Raw genomic sequence first — 17907 nt, 5'->3', positions numbered from 1 at the left:
GTCGAAGAAATCAACTGCAGGACTTACGACAGACTTCTTTCAGTTTCCATCTACCAAAGCTACTCACAAGGCTTTGGTTAGCCTGAGGCTATAGTAGAAGACACTTGCTCAAGGTGCTACGCAGTGGGACTGAACCTAGAACCATGTGGTTGGTAAGCAAGCTACTTACCTCACAGCCACTCCTGAGCCTGTATATATTATTTACATAATTTTTGTAAATTCATAGCCACAAACTCATTGCACTAACTACCTGTTACAACATTGTGTCCTCTCAGTGACTAAATACCTCATTTCCATGAACTAAAATTGTACTGCTTAAGATTATGTGCATTTAACAATCATATGACTCCTTGCATGTACCTAAGTACCTCACTACCACTGCCACTACTACCACCACCAACAACAACTTATATTTCTCCAGCTGAGCCCCATGAAAGTATTTTCACTACCTTTCCAAAGAGTTATTATTTTTTGTTGTTATCTAAAGTAACTGCTGTCCATTCTTACTTAATAAATATATGACCACTCATGTTATTAGTAACTGCTAAATATAGCGTTGTTGAGCTAGTAACTATTTTTAGTCTAAAAGCAATTAATGAGGTGATTAGTCACCAAAACATCTAGATGCCTTATATAACTTTTGACAAATATTCCATATTGTCTTTATGTGACAAATTTGGAGTCCATTCTTCCTATTTATTAAGGCAGCATGCTGGCAGAATTATTAGTGTGTCAGCTCAGCAGCATCTCTTCCAAATCTTTACATTCTGAATTCAAATCCAACTTAAATGCCAATCAAGTACTGTAGTCAATATAGTCAACTTGTCTGCCACCTCCCCTCAAAACTGTTGGCTTTGTGCCAAAACTTGAAAGCATTTTTCCCATTATTAGTTTAATCCATATACACTTAAAGTTATAGAGCGATTATCTGTTGGGTTGTGGAGGCGCAATGGCCCAGTGGTTAGGGCAGCGGCCTCGCGGTTTCGATTCCCAGACCGGACGTTGTCAGTGTTTGTTGAGCGAAAACACCTAAAGCTCCACGAGGTTCCGGCAGGGGATGGTGGCGAACCCTGCTGTACTCTTCCACCACAACTTTGTCTCACTCTTACTTCCTGTTTCTGTTGTGCCTGTAATTCAAAGGGCCAGCCTTGTCACACTGTGTCACGCTGAATATCCCCAAGAACTACGTTAAGGCTACACGTATCTGTGGAATGCTCAGCCACTTGCACGTTAATTTCACGAGCAGGCTGTTCCGTTGATCAGATCAACTGGAACCCTCGACGTCATAAGCGACGGAGTGCCAACAACAACAATCTGTTGGGTAATTGTGTTTTCCCAATGAGTAAATATCTTGTTTAGATTAACTATAATTGTATTTTCAAGGTTCTTGTGCAGCTTCTATTTACTATATCTACATATGGTAGTGGTCTTGGTGACTTTCCATCATTCTACAATGAGAATTCAGTTGTTCAATCAAGTTAACTACCAGCTCCTTAATTAGCATATAAGTGGTTAGCATTCCATAGACATGTATTCACTTAATATTATTATTAGGTAGAATCAGCTTCACATAGCTGTTCCTCTTCAACAGCAGGTATAATTCACCCAACAAGCTTCTACACATCTTCTGCCTACTCAATTTCACACATATGATATAGTCAACCCAAGGGTATAGAAAATGATATTTTGTCCAATATGCTACACAGCGGGATAAACCAAGGATCATATGGTTGCACCTACATGTGCATTAGCATTTGCATGTACGTATGTGCGTATGTATGTATGTATTTACATATGATATGTGTGTATGTATCTTATTATTCAGCTCTATTTCATTATTTCCTGCCAATAGAGAAAGAGCCAATTTCTAACCTAGATCCAAGGCTCCTTCATTGGAATTTTAAATTCAACAGGGTACTTTTGCATGTGTGTGTGCATATGTGCAGTATTTGGAGAAGGGTGCATGTACAGATTTCTATGCTATGTGTTATGTATGTATTCTCATGCACATCGTTGCATGTCTAGACATGCGCATATATACTAAAATGATAAACGTCTAGAAATTTTTACATTTCCAGTGATAGCATGGATCTGTAGTCTTCAAATCATGTATGTGTATGTATATGTATGTATGTATGTATGTATGAATGTATGCATGAATGCATGTATGTATGTATGCATGAATGCAAGTATGTATGCATATATGTGAATGCAGTGTGACTGAATAGTAAAGATGTTCACTTCACAGTCACAAGGTCCCAGGGTTCAATCTTACAATATGACATCTTTGACAAGTGTCATTTTTTATAACTTTAGGTGACCCATGATTTATGAGTGATACTGGGTAGATGGAGAGTGAGTGGAAGCTCATCAGAATACTATTGAGAATGCATGTGTAGGGAGCACTCAGCCACTTACATGCTAATTCAGTGAGATTAGTAATTCAGTTGATCAATAACTGATAAATCATGATTGGATATCCTTACCGAGCTTCATATATATATATATATATATATATATATATATATATATGCTTGGAATAACCAATCTTAAATACTATTGGAACTTACACACAAGGCACAGGAAACTTATATGTATACCATTCTGCTTAAATAATGGAACTGCAGATACAATATCCCTGCATATCTCACGTCTGTTTTCATTCCTCCACTTCACTCTCCATTTTATATCTTCTCTAGAATAACTATTGCTTAACCTTTTTCTCGCACCGTCTCCAATGAAGGGATATATAAAATATCCCAGAAACAGCTGTAAGACCTTCTCTTTATAAATGTTCTGAAATCTTTCACAGCCTTGGGTTTCTATCTCATTCTGTTAATTTTATACATACATATATAATATATATATATATATATATATATTTATATATATATACACACACACACACATATATATATATATATATATATATACAATATAAACATATACACACACACACACATATGGATGGATGGATGGGTGGCTGGATGGATGGATTACTCGATAAATTACGTCTGTGTGACCAATGACTAGAATGTTTTATTGAGGAAGTCTAATAAGACCGAAACATGTCATTTTCTTTCACCAGTTGGCTTTAAGGCAAAGGTCCTTTTTTGTTGGCATAGTCTTTATTGTCCCAGGTTTTCATGTAGCAGATTTCATTGTAGTTATTTTATATACATGTTGTTTTTAAGATTTTTAACAGCACTAGAGGAAACTTTACATGAGATAACTGCTATTAACTGAAGTTTTTCAACTATATTACGTATGTGAGAAACTCCCATATGTTTAATAACAAATCGTATATGGTATCAGCAATAGATAAGTTTATCAGCTACTTTAGTATTCAGTAAATCATAAGAAAAAGGGGTTCACAATATCTAGTTCTTTAGTAGAAAACTCCTTTTATTATATCTTTTTAGTGAGGAGAAATAGCTGTGTCAGTCAGTGGCATATGGCGGTTGTTGTCAGGCATGATCCCAGGAATATTTCCATTTTTTACTCATCTTTTTGTATTCATTTCATTCATTAATGTCCGTGTCCAGCCCGCAGCTTCTTTATGTTTGTTTGTCCCCTCTATGTAATGCCTTTATGGCAAAATTTATGAAATAAAGAAGGGAATACAATTCCAGGAGAAGAGGGCATAATAATATTTAGAAGGAAGCACTTCTTTTTACTTGAGGGAGGGGGCACATGCCCCTCCCCACCGGGTCCATCTCAGGTTGTATAGGGTTTGCTGCCACTTCCAATACCACCAAATTTCAACAGGGGTGTAACAAAAGTTTTCCATTAAGATTTGTGATTAAATTAACGAATAATGTTAATATTTATAATGACTTTGCCATTTCCAATGGGGGTGCAGTGCACACCAGGAATATACACCCCTGGTGTACTGACCCTTTAGAGAACATTCAAGACTGAATAGAGGGAGAGAGGAAGACATTCCCAAACTAGAAAACTGACCTGAGTCCTTGCAACAGAGTGAATTCCTCTGCTAAAAACCCAAGGTGCCAAGGTACTAAGTGAGATCCTCTGCTAAAGGTACCATTAAACTCCACCTAAGATCGCTACAAGCGATAAGACAGTTGTTCTTTCTTAGCCTGGATTGAGTAGACCTAAAATCAAAGGCATCCATCCATGATCATCATTTTTTTTTTCCAGCAGCTCATTTAGATTCATATTATCCAGTAGGTGGTTCTTCTTCATTTAAGGCTATAAGGTGTGTGGCTTGACAGAGATCTGGCAGCTATTTCTAGCGGGCAGTGGCAGCTCGTGTATAAGCACTGCAGAACTGCAGCACCCCCTATTTCCACTCGATATTATCGATAACATTCAATATATTGAGTCCTTTTTTCTTTAACTCTTTCTTTATACTTGTACAGTATATAAATCCTGAAGCTTCATGTCAGTAGCTATTCCCTAGTTTATGAAAAAGATACAAAAATCCTTTTATAGAACTGTGCGCTTCACAGTTCCATTGACGCGCTGTTTGGCTGTTGTGTGCATGCTCACATGTCCAAGATAGGAAGCTTCACGTTAGGGAGAGAGAGCACTGTCATTCTCACTGTGCAGGTGAAAGGTAGTGTTTCTTTTTGACTCCACGTGTGTTGTACTTAAAAAGGTGTTTATATTCTTGAATGTGATAAAGTGTAGAATTAGATTATCCCCCTTCAGTGTTGCTGTCAGGATTTGAAAAATAGGCCTGATTTTCCCCATTATTTTGTGATTTAGGCGCCGATTTTTGAAAAAGAAGGGTGGAATTTGAGGAGTGTTCAGTGAACAAATTAAACACACTACTCTGCAGTGGCTAAAACGCAAACCGATTAAGTTAATGTATAAATATTTTTTTTATATGTTCGTTTCCTTTTACACAATATTAAAATGATGGCTAAAAATTCTCTGAAGCAGCAACCCCACTGATTTTATCTACGAACCGCCACTGCTAGAGGGTAAAGCGATATTGAAGTTCAGTATAATGTTTCCATACCATAGTTCAGTGCGATCTCACATTCACTGATATCTATAATCTCTTCGTCCACCGTTTTCCGCCTAGGAAACATTTGCTTTAGATTTTAGACGGTGTAATGTGAATTTACATATTCATACTTAATTAGCAACCACCTACACCTAGACGTCTCAACAAAGTTACAAAACAGGTTATCTTAATTCTTTAAAGTAAAATACAAATTAAGATACAAGGTGAGAATAAACAAAGAGACACGAATTAAAACAAAATAAATTGTGTAACCAAACAAAGTCAGACCAGACAGATTATATTATTAGTCCCAATTTATATTTCACATACTAGATTAAGTTTCAGAGCCTCCACATGGTCGTTTCACTTGCTAGAAATAACAGCAGAATTTCCCTTATATCGCATTCTGTCGTATTCGGGACAGAAAAAAACACATTTGAAAACATGGTCCGACAAACCTCTTTAAAAAGACGAGTTAATCATCGTTTAAATGCTTTCGATCCAAGACCTACTCAATCAGAGATAACCTGGAGTTATAAAATAACGACAATGCTATTTTGTTGGCCACAAAACAAAAAAGTTTTGGACTGTTCTCGGCCGGTCAAATATTATTAATAAAACAATATTGGCATGCAAAACAAATAGCTGAACGGGAAACCAAGCTAATCTATATATTAACTAATTAACACACAAATATACTAATTACAATATTTGCATTATTTTGAGTTTCAAATATATTAACTATATTATCAGTAAAAAGATAATTAGATTAAAATTCTTAATTATTCGAGTATGTCAAGTGTTAAAGCAGTTTTGAATTCTCTTAGTTTTAAAGTACACCATAACAATTCAAATCCTTATTAAATACGTAATCATATAATATCAAAACAACCAGAAATGTGACATTCGTTGTCACTGCAGCCCATATAAACTTTAAAGTCAGTTGGCAACACTTCCGGTTCCGGTGGAGATGTTTATTTACTGAACATGGCGGTTAGCGAATTAAGTTTAGAGTCTGTTTTAAACTTTATGATAGAAACTGGTGGGAAATGCACTAACAAAGAACTTGTAACTGGTTTTAAACAGTTTCTTGAAGATCCAACTAATAAAGGTAAATGGCATATTGTTTGTCAATTACGTACATGTTGCTCACTTCAATCATTCTATTGTTTTCTCTGTAAGGCGTGGTCTGTTAATATCGTTTCCTACAATTCTCACAATTTCTGTTAAATCCCATTAATATATATCTAGAATGCTATTCTTCCTTTTGAGATTATATTTTATATATATATATATATATATATATACACACACTAATGCGTTATATGCTACCACAACGCTTAATTTCACTAATTCGACACTTTTGTTTTATTGTAATAGGGTAATAGGATTTTAATTAATTGAAAAGGTCTCTTGTATTTTGTGCGTTTACAGGTCATAGTAAAGGATAGCTGTGATATTTATTACTATTGATAATGCACCACATTCAACGTCGTAACCCGTATTTGTATAATATTACAGTTTGTGGAAACAAAGTAAAAGCTTTTCTGTATAATTTCATAAATCTTGATAGTCTTTAACAATGAAAAAAATTTCATTAAGATACAGAACAAAATTCCGTAGCAGAAATAGTTAAGAATATAATCAATAAGAATAATTTCTTATATTTACCTACGTAAACTAGGTAAATATATTTTCAAAACAACTTAACGCACACTAGCTTAATAGAATATTGTTATTGGGCTTTGGACGATAAAAGCTTATTTTTAATGTCCAGTGTGTGAAACTTTATCATTGCGATATTTTTATTGAATATAAGAGAAAAAAAAACTTGAACGGAATTGTTTAAAAATCTCTAGCACGATTTTAAATAGGCCTCTCATATTTTGTTGACGCAAAATGTTGACTCTGTGTCATAAGCAATGATTTAATCCGAAGTTGGTAATGATTAAGACGTCCAACCATGACTATCTGTCTCTTATCCAGAACAATGTATCTAATATCATATTATCTAAAGTGTCTTCCATTTTCATTAAAGAATACAATAACAACGTGATTAGAAAGTGATTTTGCTGCCATTTTTAGCAGTTTAAGCGATCATGTGAAGGTTCACTCGTCTCGTGAAATGAAAGTGTAAACACGATAGGCGGGGCCTTTTAGACACACTTTTCAAACTACGTTTATTTATAGCATTTATTTCTACGAAGTAATTGAATAAATATGTACAGTATGTCTAATGTTTTTAAGATAAACACGAACTTCGAAAAGTCTTTTGTTTTTTCAATGTCAAGCAGATTTATCAGTGTAGCTCTGACAACCTTATCTCTTTGTATATTTAAGACTACATTTTTTTTTTTAAGAGACGTGAGGATGTGATTTGAGGGAAACTTGGTTGCTATTTTTGGCAAGTTGAGTAACCAGGTAGAAGCTCTTTAGTCCCGTGTTCTGTCTCCTCGTAGATTTGATAGTATATTATCCGCTCATATGGAAGTATAGTATACAATAGCGAAGTGATGAGAAAGTGATTTTGTTGTTATTTTTACACAGTATTCCCATTCGACTGGTGATATTTGTCAGTGAAGATAAACCTTTTGAAAAATTTTCTTTCTTTTAATATATTAAGCAAATTTCATTTTTATTTTCAATTTAAGGAATTTTGATTAGTACTATATTTTCACTATTTACAATATATCTCTATTTTTTCATCTCTCTCCACGCGCACACAAATATAGTACTGTTTAACGTATTTGGTTGAATATTCACTATAAATAAAACAAATTTGAAACTTATATCTTCGCTGGACGCTATAAGTCAATGCTTTTGTGTAGATGTTTTTGTTGAAGAATGTAAACTGGAAGTGGGGGGGGGGGGCACATACCGCGCTTACACGACACAATTGTGACGAGTTAGCAATGACTGAATGATATAGGTCGTCTGCTTTGGTATCATTATGTGACCTTTGTCGTCTGCTTAAGTATCAATTTGTAATCTATGTCGTCTGCTTAAATATTATTGTGTTGTGACCTAGGTCGTCAGCTGAATCCTTTCTGTATGACCTAGGTCATTGGCTCAAATATTAGTGTGTGCCCTTGGTCGTCTGCTTAATTATCACTGTGGGACATATGTCATCTGCTCGAACATCACTGACTGTGTTTGTACAACAACAGTATTTTGAATCAGTTAACAAAGTGATTTATCTGTATTGAATTTCTATGATTTGTATTCTATGGAACAAGGTGAATGATCCTTTTCAAAAATGGAAGGTTTTACAAAGAGCTTTACAAAATAGGGAGATTGTCATCATCATCATCATCATCTGCTTGTCATCCTCCTACTAAATTATAAAGATTTCAGTTGAGAGAACAAAGTTGAGACAAGGAGTAATTTCTTCTTTGTTGTAAATAAAGCCATACCGTTATCCAGTATGCATACATACACAAAAGAGAACAAGTGTGATGAATGTAAAATTGGGCACCAGAGGTATCAATCACAGTTTTGTGATTGATACCTCTAATACAAAAGAGATGACTGTTAATATGGTGCCTATGAAGGATGTTAGTTGATTGTAAAAATGCAAGTGGAAGAAGCTTGTAGGAGAAAAAATAATGTGGTCTGATTTAGGATACCAGGCCTCGTAAAACAGATGACAAGTATTATGAGAAGAGGTTGTACATGGTTGGTGGAAGATATGAAGGTTTCAGGTGGATGATATTCTGTATCCTCATTTACTTGAGAATGGAGACTGGATGAAATTTTCTCTGCATAAAAGGATGTGTAGTTAAAGGTGTCTGCAAATATCTATTGTGATTGCAAGAACCAAACCAGCAATGAAAAACTGACTTAAAAGATGATGGTGAATAAAGACTCACCAGCCTAGTTTCATTCAGTAGTAACAGAATCATTGTATTTCCACAAATGTTAGCAATTACAATGACACATTTTTTGAATATCTAAAACTCTCACAAAAGCTGTTTTAGTCCTGAACAACTACTGATTAATAAGAGACAAATATTTTTTTACATTAGAGTATTGCTCACACATTTGAGATGGATCACTTATTATGTTTGCTTACATGTTAGGCATGCCTCCAATCACCAACTCTAAAAGAATTGCTGAATTTCTAATATTCCTAAAATAGTCTCTTGACCATGTCATGTTACATCCTCCCAAACTCACTAGATGCAAGTACTTCTCTTTTTGTCTGAGCAAAAGAGGAATCAGATGTCATGTGTTAGAAGACTAGACTGGTACGGAAGTGTGATACAGATGAATGAGGACAGCTTTATAAAGCTGGTCAAATTAATGACTAGGTACAATTCATAGATCTATTGTTCCAAGCATACTACCATGCCTTCACCTAACTGAGGGCATAATTCATATATATTTTATTAATGAAGGACAAAATTAACCTTAGCATTAATTATACTCATAATGATGTACCAAACATACACATGCACACTTTTGTTTTTCTCTTTCCCTCTCACCCTACCAGCACAAACATTTTATGCACACCAACCAACAAGAAATCCTCTGCTGCAAAGGTGTCAAACATAAGACATGTCAGATCTGGCCTGTCCCGTGGCGAAATTTAGTCCAGCTCACAGCTCAATTTTATAAATAAAAGAATTTTATTTCAATTTTAAAATATTCTGTAAAATATATAATCAATAGCTTGCATTTAGAGTCAGAGCCTGACTAGAGTTTTAATTAATATCCTCATCTTTGTTTAATATCCATTTTCTATGCTGACATGGGTTATAAGAGCTGGCAAGCCAGAGGGTTGTGCCAGGCTCTCTTGTCTGTTTTGACATGGTTTCTATGCCAACCATTTTACAAAATGTACTGAGTGATTTTTCATGGCATGAACACTGGTTGGGGTCACCAAGTAACTTGCATGACAAGACATTCCCCTCAACTGGGTGAAGGGGAATACTATTGAGGGAGGTGGCTTTGTGCCAGTTGATGAGATATTGAAAGAATAATAGAGAGATAGAGATAGGTGTCTTGTAGAAGGGATACAAGGATATTCCAGTTGGAGAAGAAAGGATAAAAGATAGAGATGGTGGTGGTTATGTATCAGGACATACACTCAAGGTACAGTAGTGAGGTGTGAATATAGGTGAAATGTTACAGAGAAGTGAACTGGGTGAGTTGACAGGAGGGACAGAGTGGAGAGTTTCATAAGAATGCGAGGAGAGTTGGTTTAGATGGGATAGAGGTGGCTAGCACCTATAAGAATCTTTTGTTATCTCAACCTGTGAAAATGATACTTATGAATTTATATATGAAAAATTGTGACCTATTTCCTCTTTTTTTTTTATCTACACATGTCAAACCAGACAATTTTTTTTTTTTTTTTTGCATACTTTACAAATTTACATGATCATCCAAATGGATTCTAGTAATATGAACAACATTGAAAGATCTTTCTATCAAGCATTGGTCTTCTCAAGAACTACGCATTCATTTGAACAATTTCTATTTCAACTTCTTTCTTTAAGGACTCTTTCTTAACAGAACTATATAACTACATGAATGCATTTTCTCCATACATCTTTGCTCAAAAACTTTACTGACACATCATTCTTTCCTTTCTTCATTGTCAATAAAGTTGTATTTTGACATCTTTATCTATTTGCTTTAGCCTCATCATCATCATCGTTTAACAGCCATCTTCCATGCATGCATAGGTAGGACGGTTCACAGGAGCTGGTCAGGTAGAAAACCTACCCTATGCTACTGTCTGTTTGGACAGGGTTTTTATGGCTGGATACCCTTCCTAACACCAAAGAGTGGACTCAGTGCTTTTTATGTGGAACTAGCTCGGGCAAGGTTAGTTTGGGCATGTTTTTTACAGCTGGATGCTCTTCCAAACGCCATCCACTTTACAGTGTGGACTGGATGCTTTTTACGTGACACCAACACTGCATAACTCACAAGACAAGGAATTATGAAAGGGGCCGGGGCATTTGAAGAGGGGAACTCGTGTCAGATGATGAAAGGTTAGAGGGTGACAAAGAAACAGAGGCAGAAACATTATATATATAAGAATTTAGGAGCAGTTGTCCCTATCCAGTTTAAGCTCCAATCTGGCATGAAAAGCCAAATGAGCTTGACAATCCTGCTCTATATTGTCATTCACCCTGCTAGAAATAGAAATCAAAATTCTCACTCCACTAGCTTAAAGTTTATAAATTAAACAGGAAAAGATACTTTAGGTCAAAGGTTCTGAAACTCTATGCACCAAGAGGTACTAATGTGCTTTTTTCTCTTTTTTTTTTATTTTACTTATTACAGTTGTAGGACTGTGGTCATGCTAGGGCATCACCTTGATGAGTTTGATTGGACAAATTGACCCCAGTATTTATTCTTTAGAGTCTAGTGCTTATTCTATCAGTCTCTTCTGCCAAATCACCAAGTTGTAGGGATGTAAACAAACCAACGTCAGTCGTCCAGCAATGGGGATGGGGGGCACAAACACAAAGACATGCAGATACATATATATGCATTATCTTTTATTTGCTTCAGTCATTAGACAGTGGCCATGCTGGGGCACCCCCTTGAAAAATTTTTAGTCAAATGAATCAACCCCAGTACTTATTTTTTTAAGCCTGGTACTTATTCTATTAGTCTCTTTTGCCAAACTGCTACGTTATGGGGGCGTAAACATGCCAATACTGTCAGGCAGTGGTGGAGGACAAACATAGACACAAAGACACATACATATATATTACAATGGGCTCCTTTCGGTTTCTGTCTGCCAAAATCCACTTGCAGGGTTTTGTTTGGCCCTGAGGTTATAGTAGAAGACACTTGCCCAAAATTCCATGCAGTGGAACTGAACCTGGAACTATGTGGTTGGGAAGCAAGCATCTTATTTCCACACTGTTTCCATCTGCCAAATTCTTTCACAAGGTCTGGATTAGCTCAGGGCTATAGCAAAAGATGCTTGCCCCAGGTGCTGCACTGTGGGACTGAACCCAAAACCACATGGTTGCAAAATGAGTTTTTTAACCATATAGCTATGCCTGTGCAATTAAGTTTTAAAATATGATTTAACTCTTTATCATTCAGATTACTCTGTTAAATGTAATACATTTTCATTCAAATTGTTTTGAATTAACTATGCATTATCTTGTAGCTTTGAGGTTTCAATAATGTGATCGTATAGTTTTACAATGACATTGTTAGGTAGGTGTGAGAGGCCAGATCTGTTTGATTTGAACTTATAGCAGGTAGAAAATTTGGGGCTGGATACAGCCGGTTTAAATGCTAAATCCGTATTAATACTTTGGCTTTCAAAAGCATGTTACTCATAATTTTGTTATACACAAATGTGATTGATGAGCATTTCTACAATAGGCACAAGGCCTGAAATTTTGGGGTAGGTGACTAGTTGATGACATCAGCCCCAGTGCTTCACTGGTACTTAATTTATCAACCCCAAACGGATGAAAAGCAAATTCAACCTTGGCGGAATTTGAACTCAGAATGTAGCAGCAGATGAAATACTGCTAAGCATTTCGCCCAGCATGCTAATAATTCTGCCAGCAGCTAAGTAAATAATAATTTTCTAGGGATTTTTTTCTGAATTTTTAACTTTAAAGCAGTTTTTTTTTTTATTTCTTACTTTCTATACAAAATACACCAGTAATTTTATATTTGATCTCCAGCACTTCTTACTGTCAAAAATGTTGAGATGATGTGTTTCTAAAAGCTCCTTAATAAAATGGCAGGATAGTCATGACTGAAACACATGTGATCATAAGTTTTTTTCTATCAGGCATGGCTGTGTGGTTTAAATCATGCTTACTTACTTCATAGTCTCAGGTTCAATACCACTGCATGGTACCTTAAGCAAGTACCTTCTACAATAGCTCTTGACCAACTGATGCCTTGTGAATGAATTTGGTAGATGAATTTGGTAGATGTGTGGAAGCCCATAGTGTGTGTATGTATCTCTGTGTCTGTGTTTGCCCTCCCCCACCTGACAGCCTGTGTTGGTTTACTCTTACTCTTTTACTTGTTTCAGTCATTTGACTGTGGCCATGCTGGAGCACCGCCTTTAGTCGAGCAAATCAACCCCAGGACTTATTCTTTGGAAGCCTAGTACTTATTCTATCGGTCTCTTTTGCTGAACCGCTAAGTTACGGGGACGTAAACACACCACCATCGGTTGTCAAGCGATGTTGGGGGGACAAACGCAGACACACAAACATACATATATATATATACATATATACGACGGGCTTCTTTCAGTTTCCGTCTACCAAATCTACTCACAAGGCTTTGGTCGGCCCGAGGCTATAGTAGAAGACACTTGCCCAAGGTGCCACACAGAGGGAATGAACCCAGAACCATGTGGTTGGTAAGCAAGCTACTTACCACACAGCCACTCTTGCACCTGTTTACATCTCTGTAACTTATCATTTCAGCAAAAGTGGCCAATAGAATAAGCAGAATTTTTTTTAAATAAAAAAAAAAAAGTACTGGGATTGATTTGCAGTGTTCCAGCTCCAGCATGGCCACAGTCCAGTGACTGAAACAAGTAAAAGATAAAAGATATCAAAACTGAGCTGAAGTTCAACAATAACAGCAATGAGAACAACTTCCTGCACCCACACCCACTTCTTCCGTCCTTAAAAATCCTAGGCATCCTACGTATGTAAAAATAGGAAAAAATACATGTAAGAATATATTATTGTTCTTCATTGTTTATTAAAGGGCTTTCTTTGCTCCATATTTATCTATCACTTACAATGTTCCCTCTCTCTCTTTTCAGAGGTTTCTTAACATTTTTCTAATAAATAAATAAATAAATATAGAAATGAATATAAATTAACACAAAGGCACACCACACAAGTGTTTCTAATTATTTCACAGTTATAATGTAAGGAAGAACAAACGTAACATTTGGTTTAGCTTCTTTTATGGCATTTCACAATCAGTTTCACTTTGCTTGGCTCCCTGTGTGTACGTTTATATATACATCTTTATATACACATACCTACATATACATGTATATATATGTATGTATGTATGTGTGCTTATATATTTATATACACACACCTACATATACATCATCGTTTAACATCTGCCTTCCATGCTGGCATATATATGTATATATAAATTGTTTATATATACATATATAAACATATATATCCATCTATGTGTTTATTGAGTGTATGTATATACATCTATGTATATATATAAAACCCCATCTACTATCTCACGACCTTTGATGCTGCCTATATAATTTTTTATTCCTTCGTTATGTTGATGTGCCATGCTACATTTGTATTATTTGTTCAATGGCTTTCACCTTCTTCCTTCTGGTACATCTCCCCACTTCTGTTTATTCTTATTTCATAAGCGAAATGTTGCTGTTCTTGTTGGTAACTAACAGTGGAGAGGATACTGATTCAATATAATTTCCAAAGAGAAAAAGGCATCTTTTTATTCGAATTTTATTACATATAACAGTCTTCGTTAGCACGAGTTATTACTTCAAGCTCGACTCATTTTGACTTCATATCTTATGGTTTCTTTCCAGCCCTTCCACTTTTGGCACAACACCCAGCAATTTGGGGGGAGGGGGTAAGTTGATTTGATCAGCCCTAGTGCTCAACTAGTACTTATTTTATCAATATGAAAGGATTAAAGTCAAAGTTGACTTGGAGGAATTTGAACACAGAATGTAAAGATGAACAAAATGCCACCAAGCATTTACCCAACATGCTAGCTCACCACCTTCATTGCATTGTATATTACCATAACTCCTTATTCCACCCCCACTATTTTCCCAACACATGCACTCAGATTTAAATATAAGATTAAACTATCAACCCTTTACATGATTATCGTAATTTTTGTTTAGTTTGTTTCTTCATTGCTATTATCATTATGTAACCTTTAATTATGTATTAATGTCAGTTATAAACATTTTATGAGGTTATTAATGTTATTAATTATAATATTATACATTTATTTTGTTGTTGACTTCTGGCTGTGGTTAATTTCTTTTGCTCTTGATTAGTAGGTTAAAAAGCTTTTTAAGCTGTTTACATTCAGAGTGAAAATATACCTTGGTAATCACTCCGTTGTCTATATAATGGTGAAATAACCATTTCTACTATAGGCACAAGGCCTGAGATTTTGGGGGAGGAGGCCAGTCAATTTGATTGACCCCAGTATGCAACTGGTACTTAATTTATCTGTCCCGAAAGGATGAAAGGCAAAGTCAACCTCGGTGGAATTTGAAATCAGAACGTAGTGATAAGCACTTAATCCAGCATGCTAATGTTTCTGCCAGATCGCTGCCTTGTAATGGTCGATGCTGGTGTGTTTACGTCCCTGTAACTAGCGGTTCAGCAAAGGAGACCGATAGAATAAGTACTAGGCTTCCAAAGAATAAGTCCTGGGGTCGATTTGCTCAACTAAAGGCGGTGCTCCAGCATGGCCGCAGTCAAATGACTGAAACAATTAAAAGAGTAAAGAGATATGAAACATAAGAAAATATTATGTCTTTTATTGGGAGTTATTCATGCTCTGAAATATGTTTGTCATAGCTGACAGTTTAATTGTTACGAGAAGGCAGATGAAAATACACACACACACACACACACACACACACACACACACAATTGCGAGGCATTATTAAGTGGTCTTATCTAACCTCTTTTACTTGACTAATATTAGGATGATGTCATATCAGTCCTCCTTCTGCTAAAAAAAAAATGCTAGTTTGAAATCTCTGCTCCTAAGAATCATAATTAGAAACAATTACTACTACTGCAATCACTATACTACTACTAACAATAATAATAATTATTAATACACCCACTACACTCTCAGAGTGGTTGGCGCTAGGAAGGGCATCCAGCTGTAGAAACTCTGCCAAATCAGATTGGAGCCTGGTGTAGCCATCTGGTTTCACCAGTCCTCAGTCAAATCGTCCAAAACATGCTAGCATGGAAAGCGGACGTTAAATGATGATGATGATGATGATTTCAAATTTTGCCACAAGGGCATATTGGAGAAATGGATGAGTCAATTACATCATCCCCAGTGTTCTATCAACCTCGAAAGGATGAAAGGCAAAGTTGACCCCAGCAGAATTTGAACTCAGAGTGTAGTGACAGGCAAAATACCGCTAAGCTTTTAGTCCAACACACTAACGATTCTGTCAGCTTGCCAAGGCACTAGGCCTGAAATTTTGAGGCTGGGCTCATATTGATTACATCAACCCAAATACTCAACTAGTACTTTTTCATCAAACCTGAAAGGATGAAAGGCAAAGTTGATCTTGGCAGAATTTAAACTCTGATTGTAAAGACAGATGAAATTCTGCTAAGCATTTTGCCGGGTGAGCTGACGATTCTGCTGGTTCACTGCCTTGATGCACAAGTCCCCTATCACCACTTGACAACTGTTGTTCTTTTGTTTACATCCTCATAACTTATCAGTTTGACAAGACGGACTGAGAGTATAAGTATCAGGCTTAGAAAACATAAATGCGGGAATCGATTTGTTTGACTAAAGTCTTTAAGGCAGTGCCCCAGCATGGCTGCAGTCTAATGACTGAAACTTTCATGACCTGGTCCAGCAATTGGATACTTCTGTCATTATTTTTGTCTGGGAGGGTCACCTTTACTTTTATAGCAGTTGACTATAATGCTGCTACATCATTCATTGTGTATGACTTCCTCATTTGACCACCTGATTAATTTACAGGTGACCAGGCCATATTCCAATCCACTAAATATTTAACCCATTACCTCCCATAATTCTATTAACTGGAATTTTTTAATGAAATTTTGATTTCTAGCATAAAACAGCCTTAGAAACTCGCTGGAATGATCAAAATAACATTTTAAATAGAAATAAGCGAGATATTGGGTGAAAAATTAGCAAACCTCATTTGAATATCAGAGAAATATACCTAGTAGATATAGCAAAAAGGTTAGATATGTGTAAATATTGACAGATAATTACAAAATTTGTAATTTTTAAGTAATCTCATATGAGATCACTGGTAGGTAATGGGTTAAGCATCTCAGTAACCATTCTTTATGGGCCGGGGGCCTTTCCCTGTTTTCATATCCTTAATTGCTTTATCGACCAGCTATCTGTCAGTTCAGATAGATGGTCCCTGTATTGGGTCCAAGATATATAGAGTTTATTCCATGCATTAATGCCCTCATGAGTAATTACAGTACTTCCTTCTGAGAACAATTTATGACAGATATTACAAAAATGCAGAACATTGCTTCACCTCTGTCTTCAATTCATCTACTTTGTAGCTTACTCCGACATAAAAGAATCACCATACTTATACACTCAACCCAATTAATTCGACCTGTTGTGCTAGTGTAAGAAATTATTAAATTAATGTTTACTTTATTATTTTGTTTCAGTAAAAAACCGTGAAAAATTCAAGGAGTTTGTAAATACTCTGTCGCATGTTAAAGATGATAAGGTGAGCATTTGTTTTTTTTTTGTTTTTTGTTTTTTTCTGTTTTGCCAATGTCAGCCCAGATTTAGCATACTTAAGATCAGAGGTATTCTAGTTATGACCAACCTGTTTTCCTAACCTAGTTTGTTTTAGACTGAAATATCCAGTACACCCATTCTTTTTGATAAAGACAATTGACTGTGATTTAAGAGATTCGGCTGCTATTTTTTACAAGTCAAAATTTGCTTGCTTAATTTTTTGCATGTTGCAATTTGGCTGCTATTTGTGGCAGATCAAGCTACCATATAGAGGCTCTTTCATTGTTGTTACTGCTCAACTCCAATACGTCCTTCCTTTTTAAGATAGTCAGGTATGATTTGAGAAAGATTTGACTCTTGTTTCTAGTAGGTCATGCAACTACATAGTGGCTTCCTCTGATGGTTTGTTTTTGAGATCATAAGGTCTTGGGGAATTTTCT

At 35.8% G+C, this 17907-nt stretch overlaps 1 protein-coding gene across 1 annotated transcript in view; it reads left to right on the top strand.

Annotated features, from left to right (window-relative positions):
- Positions 1 to 3513: 3513 nt before the first annotated feature.
- Positions 3514 to 17907, top strand: part of LOC106880999 (uncharacterized) — a 69535-nt gene continuing 55141 nt past the window's right edge. The window contains exons 1-2 of the mRNA XM_089344856.1: positions 3514 to 6086; positions 17392 to 17453. Of these exons, the coding sequence (XP_089200982.1) occupies positions 5963 to 6086; positions 17392 to 17453 (186 nt within the window). The 5' untranslated portion in view covers positions 3514 to 5962. The remainder of the gene's footprint in view (positions 6087 to 17391; positions 17454 to 17907) is intronic.

The sequence above is a fragment of the Octopus bimaculoides genome, chromosome 1, assembly GCF_046866305.1.
Source record: "Octopus bimaculoides isolate indiv1 chromosome 1, ASM4686630v1, whole genome shotgun sequence".
In the NCBI taxonomy this organism is placed as follows: Eukaryota; Metazoa; Mollusca; class Cephalopoda; order Octopoda; family Octopodidae; genus Octopus; species Octopus bimaculoides.
The sequence above is the reverse complement of the archived record's forward strand: the minus strand, read 5'-3'. Positions and strand labels throughout refer to the sequence as shown.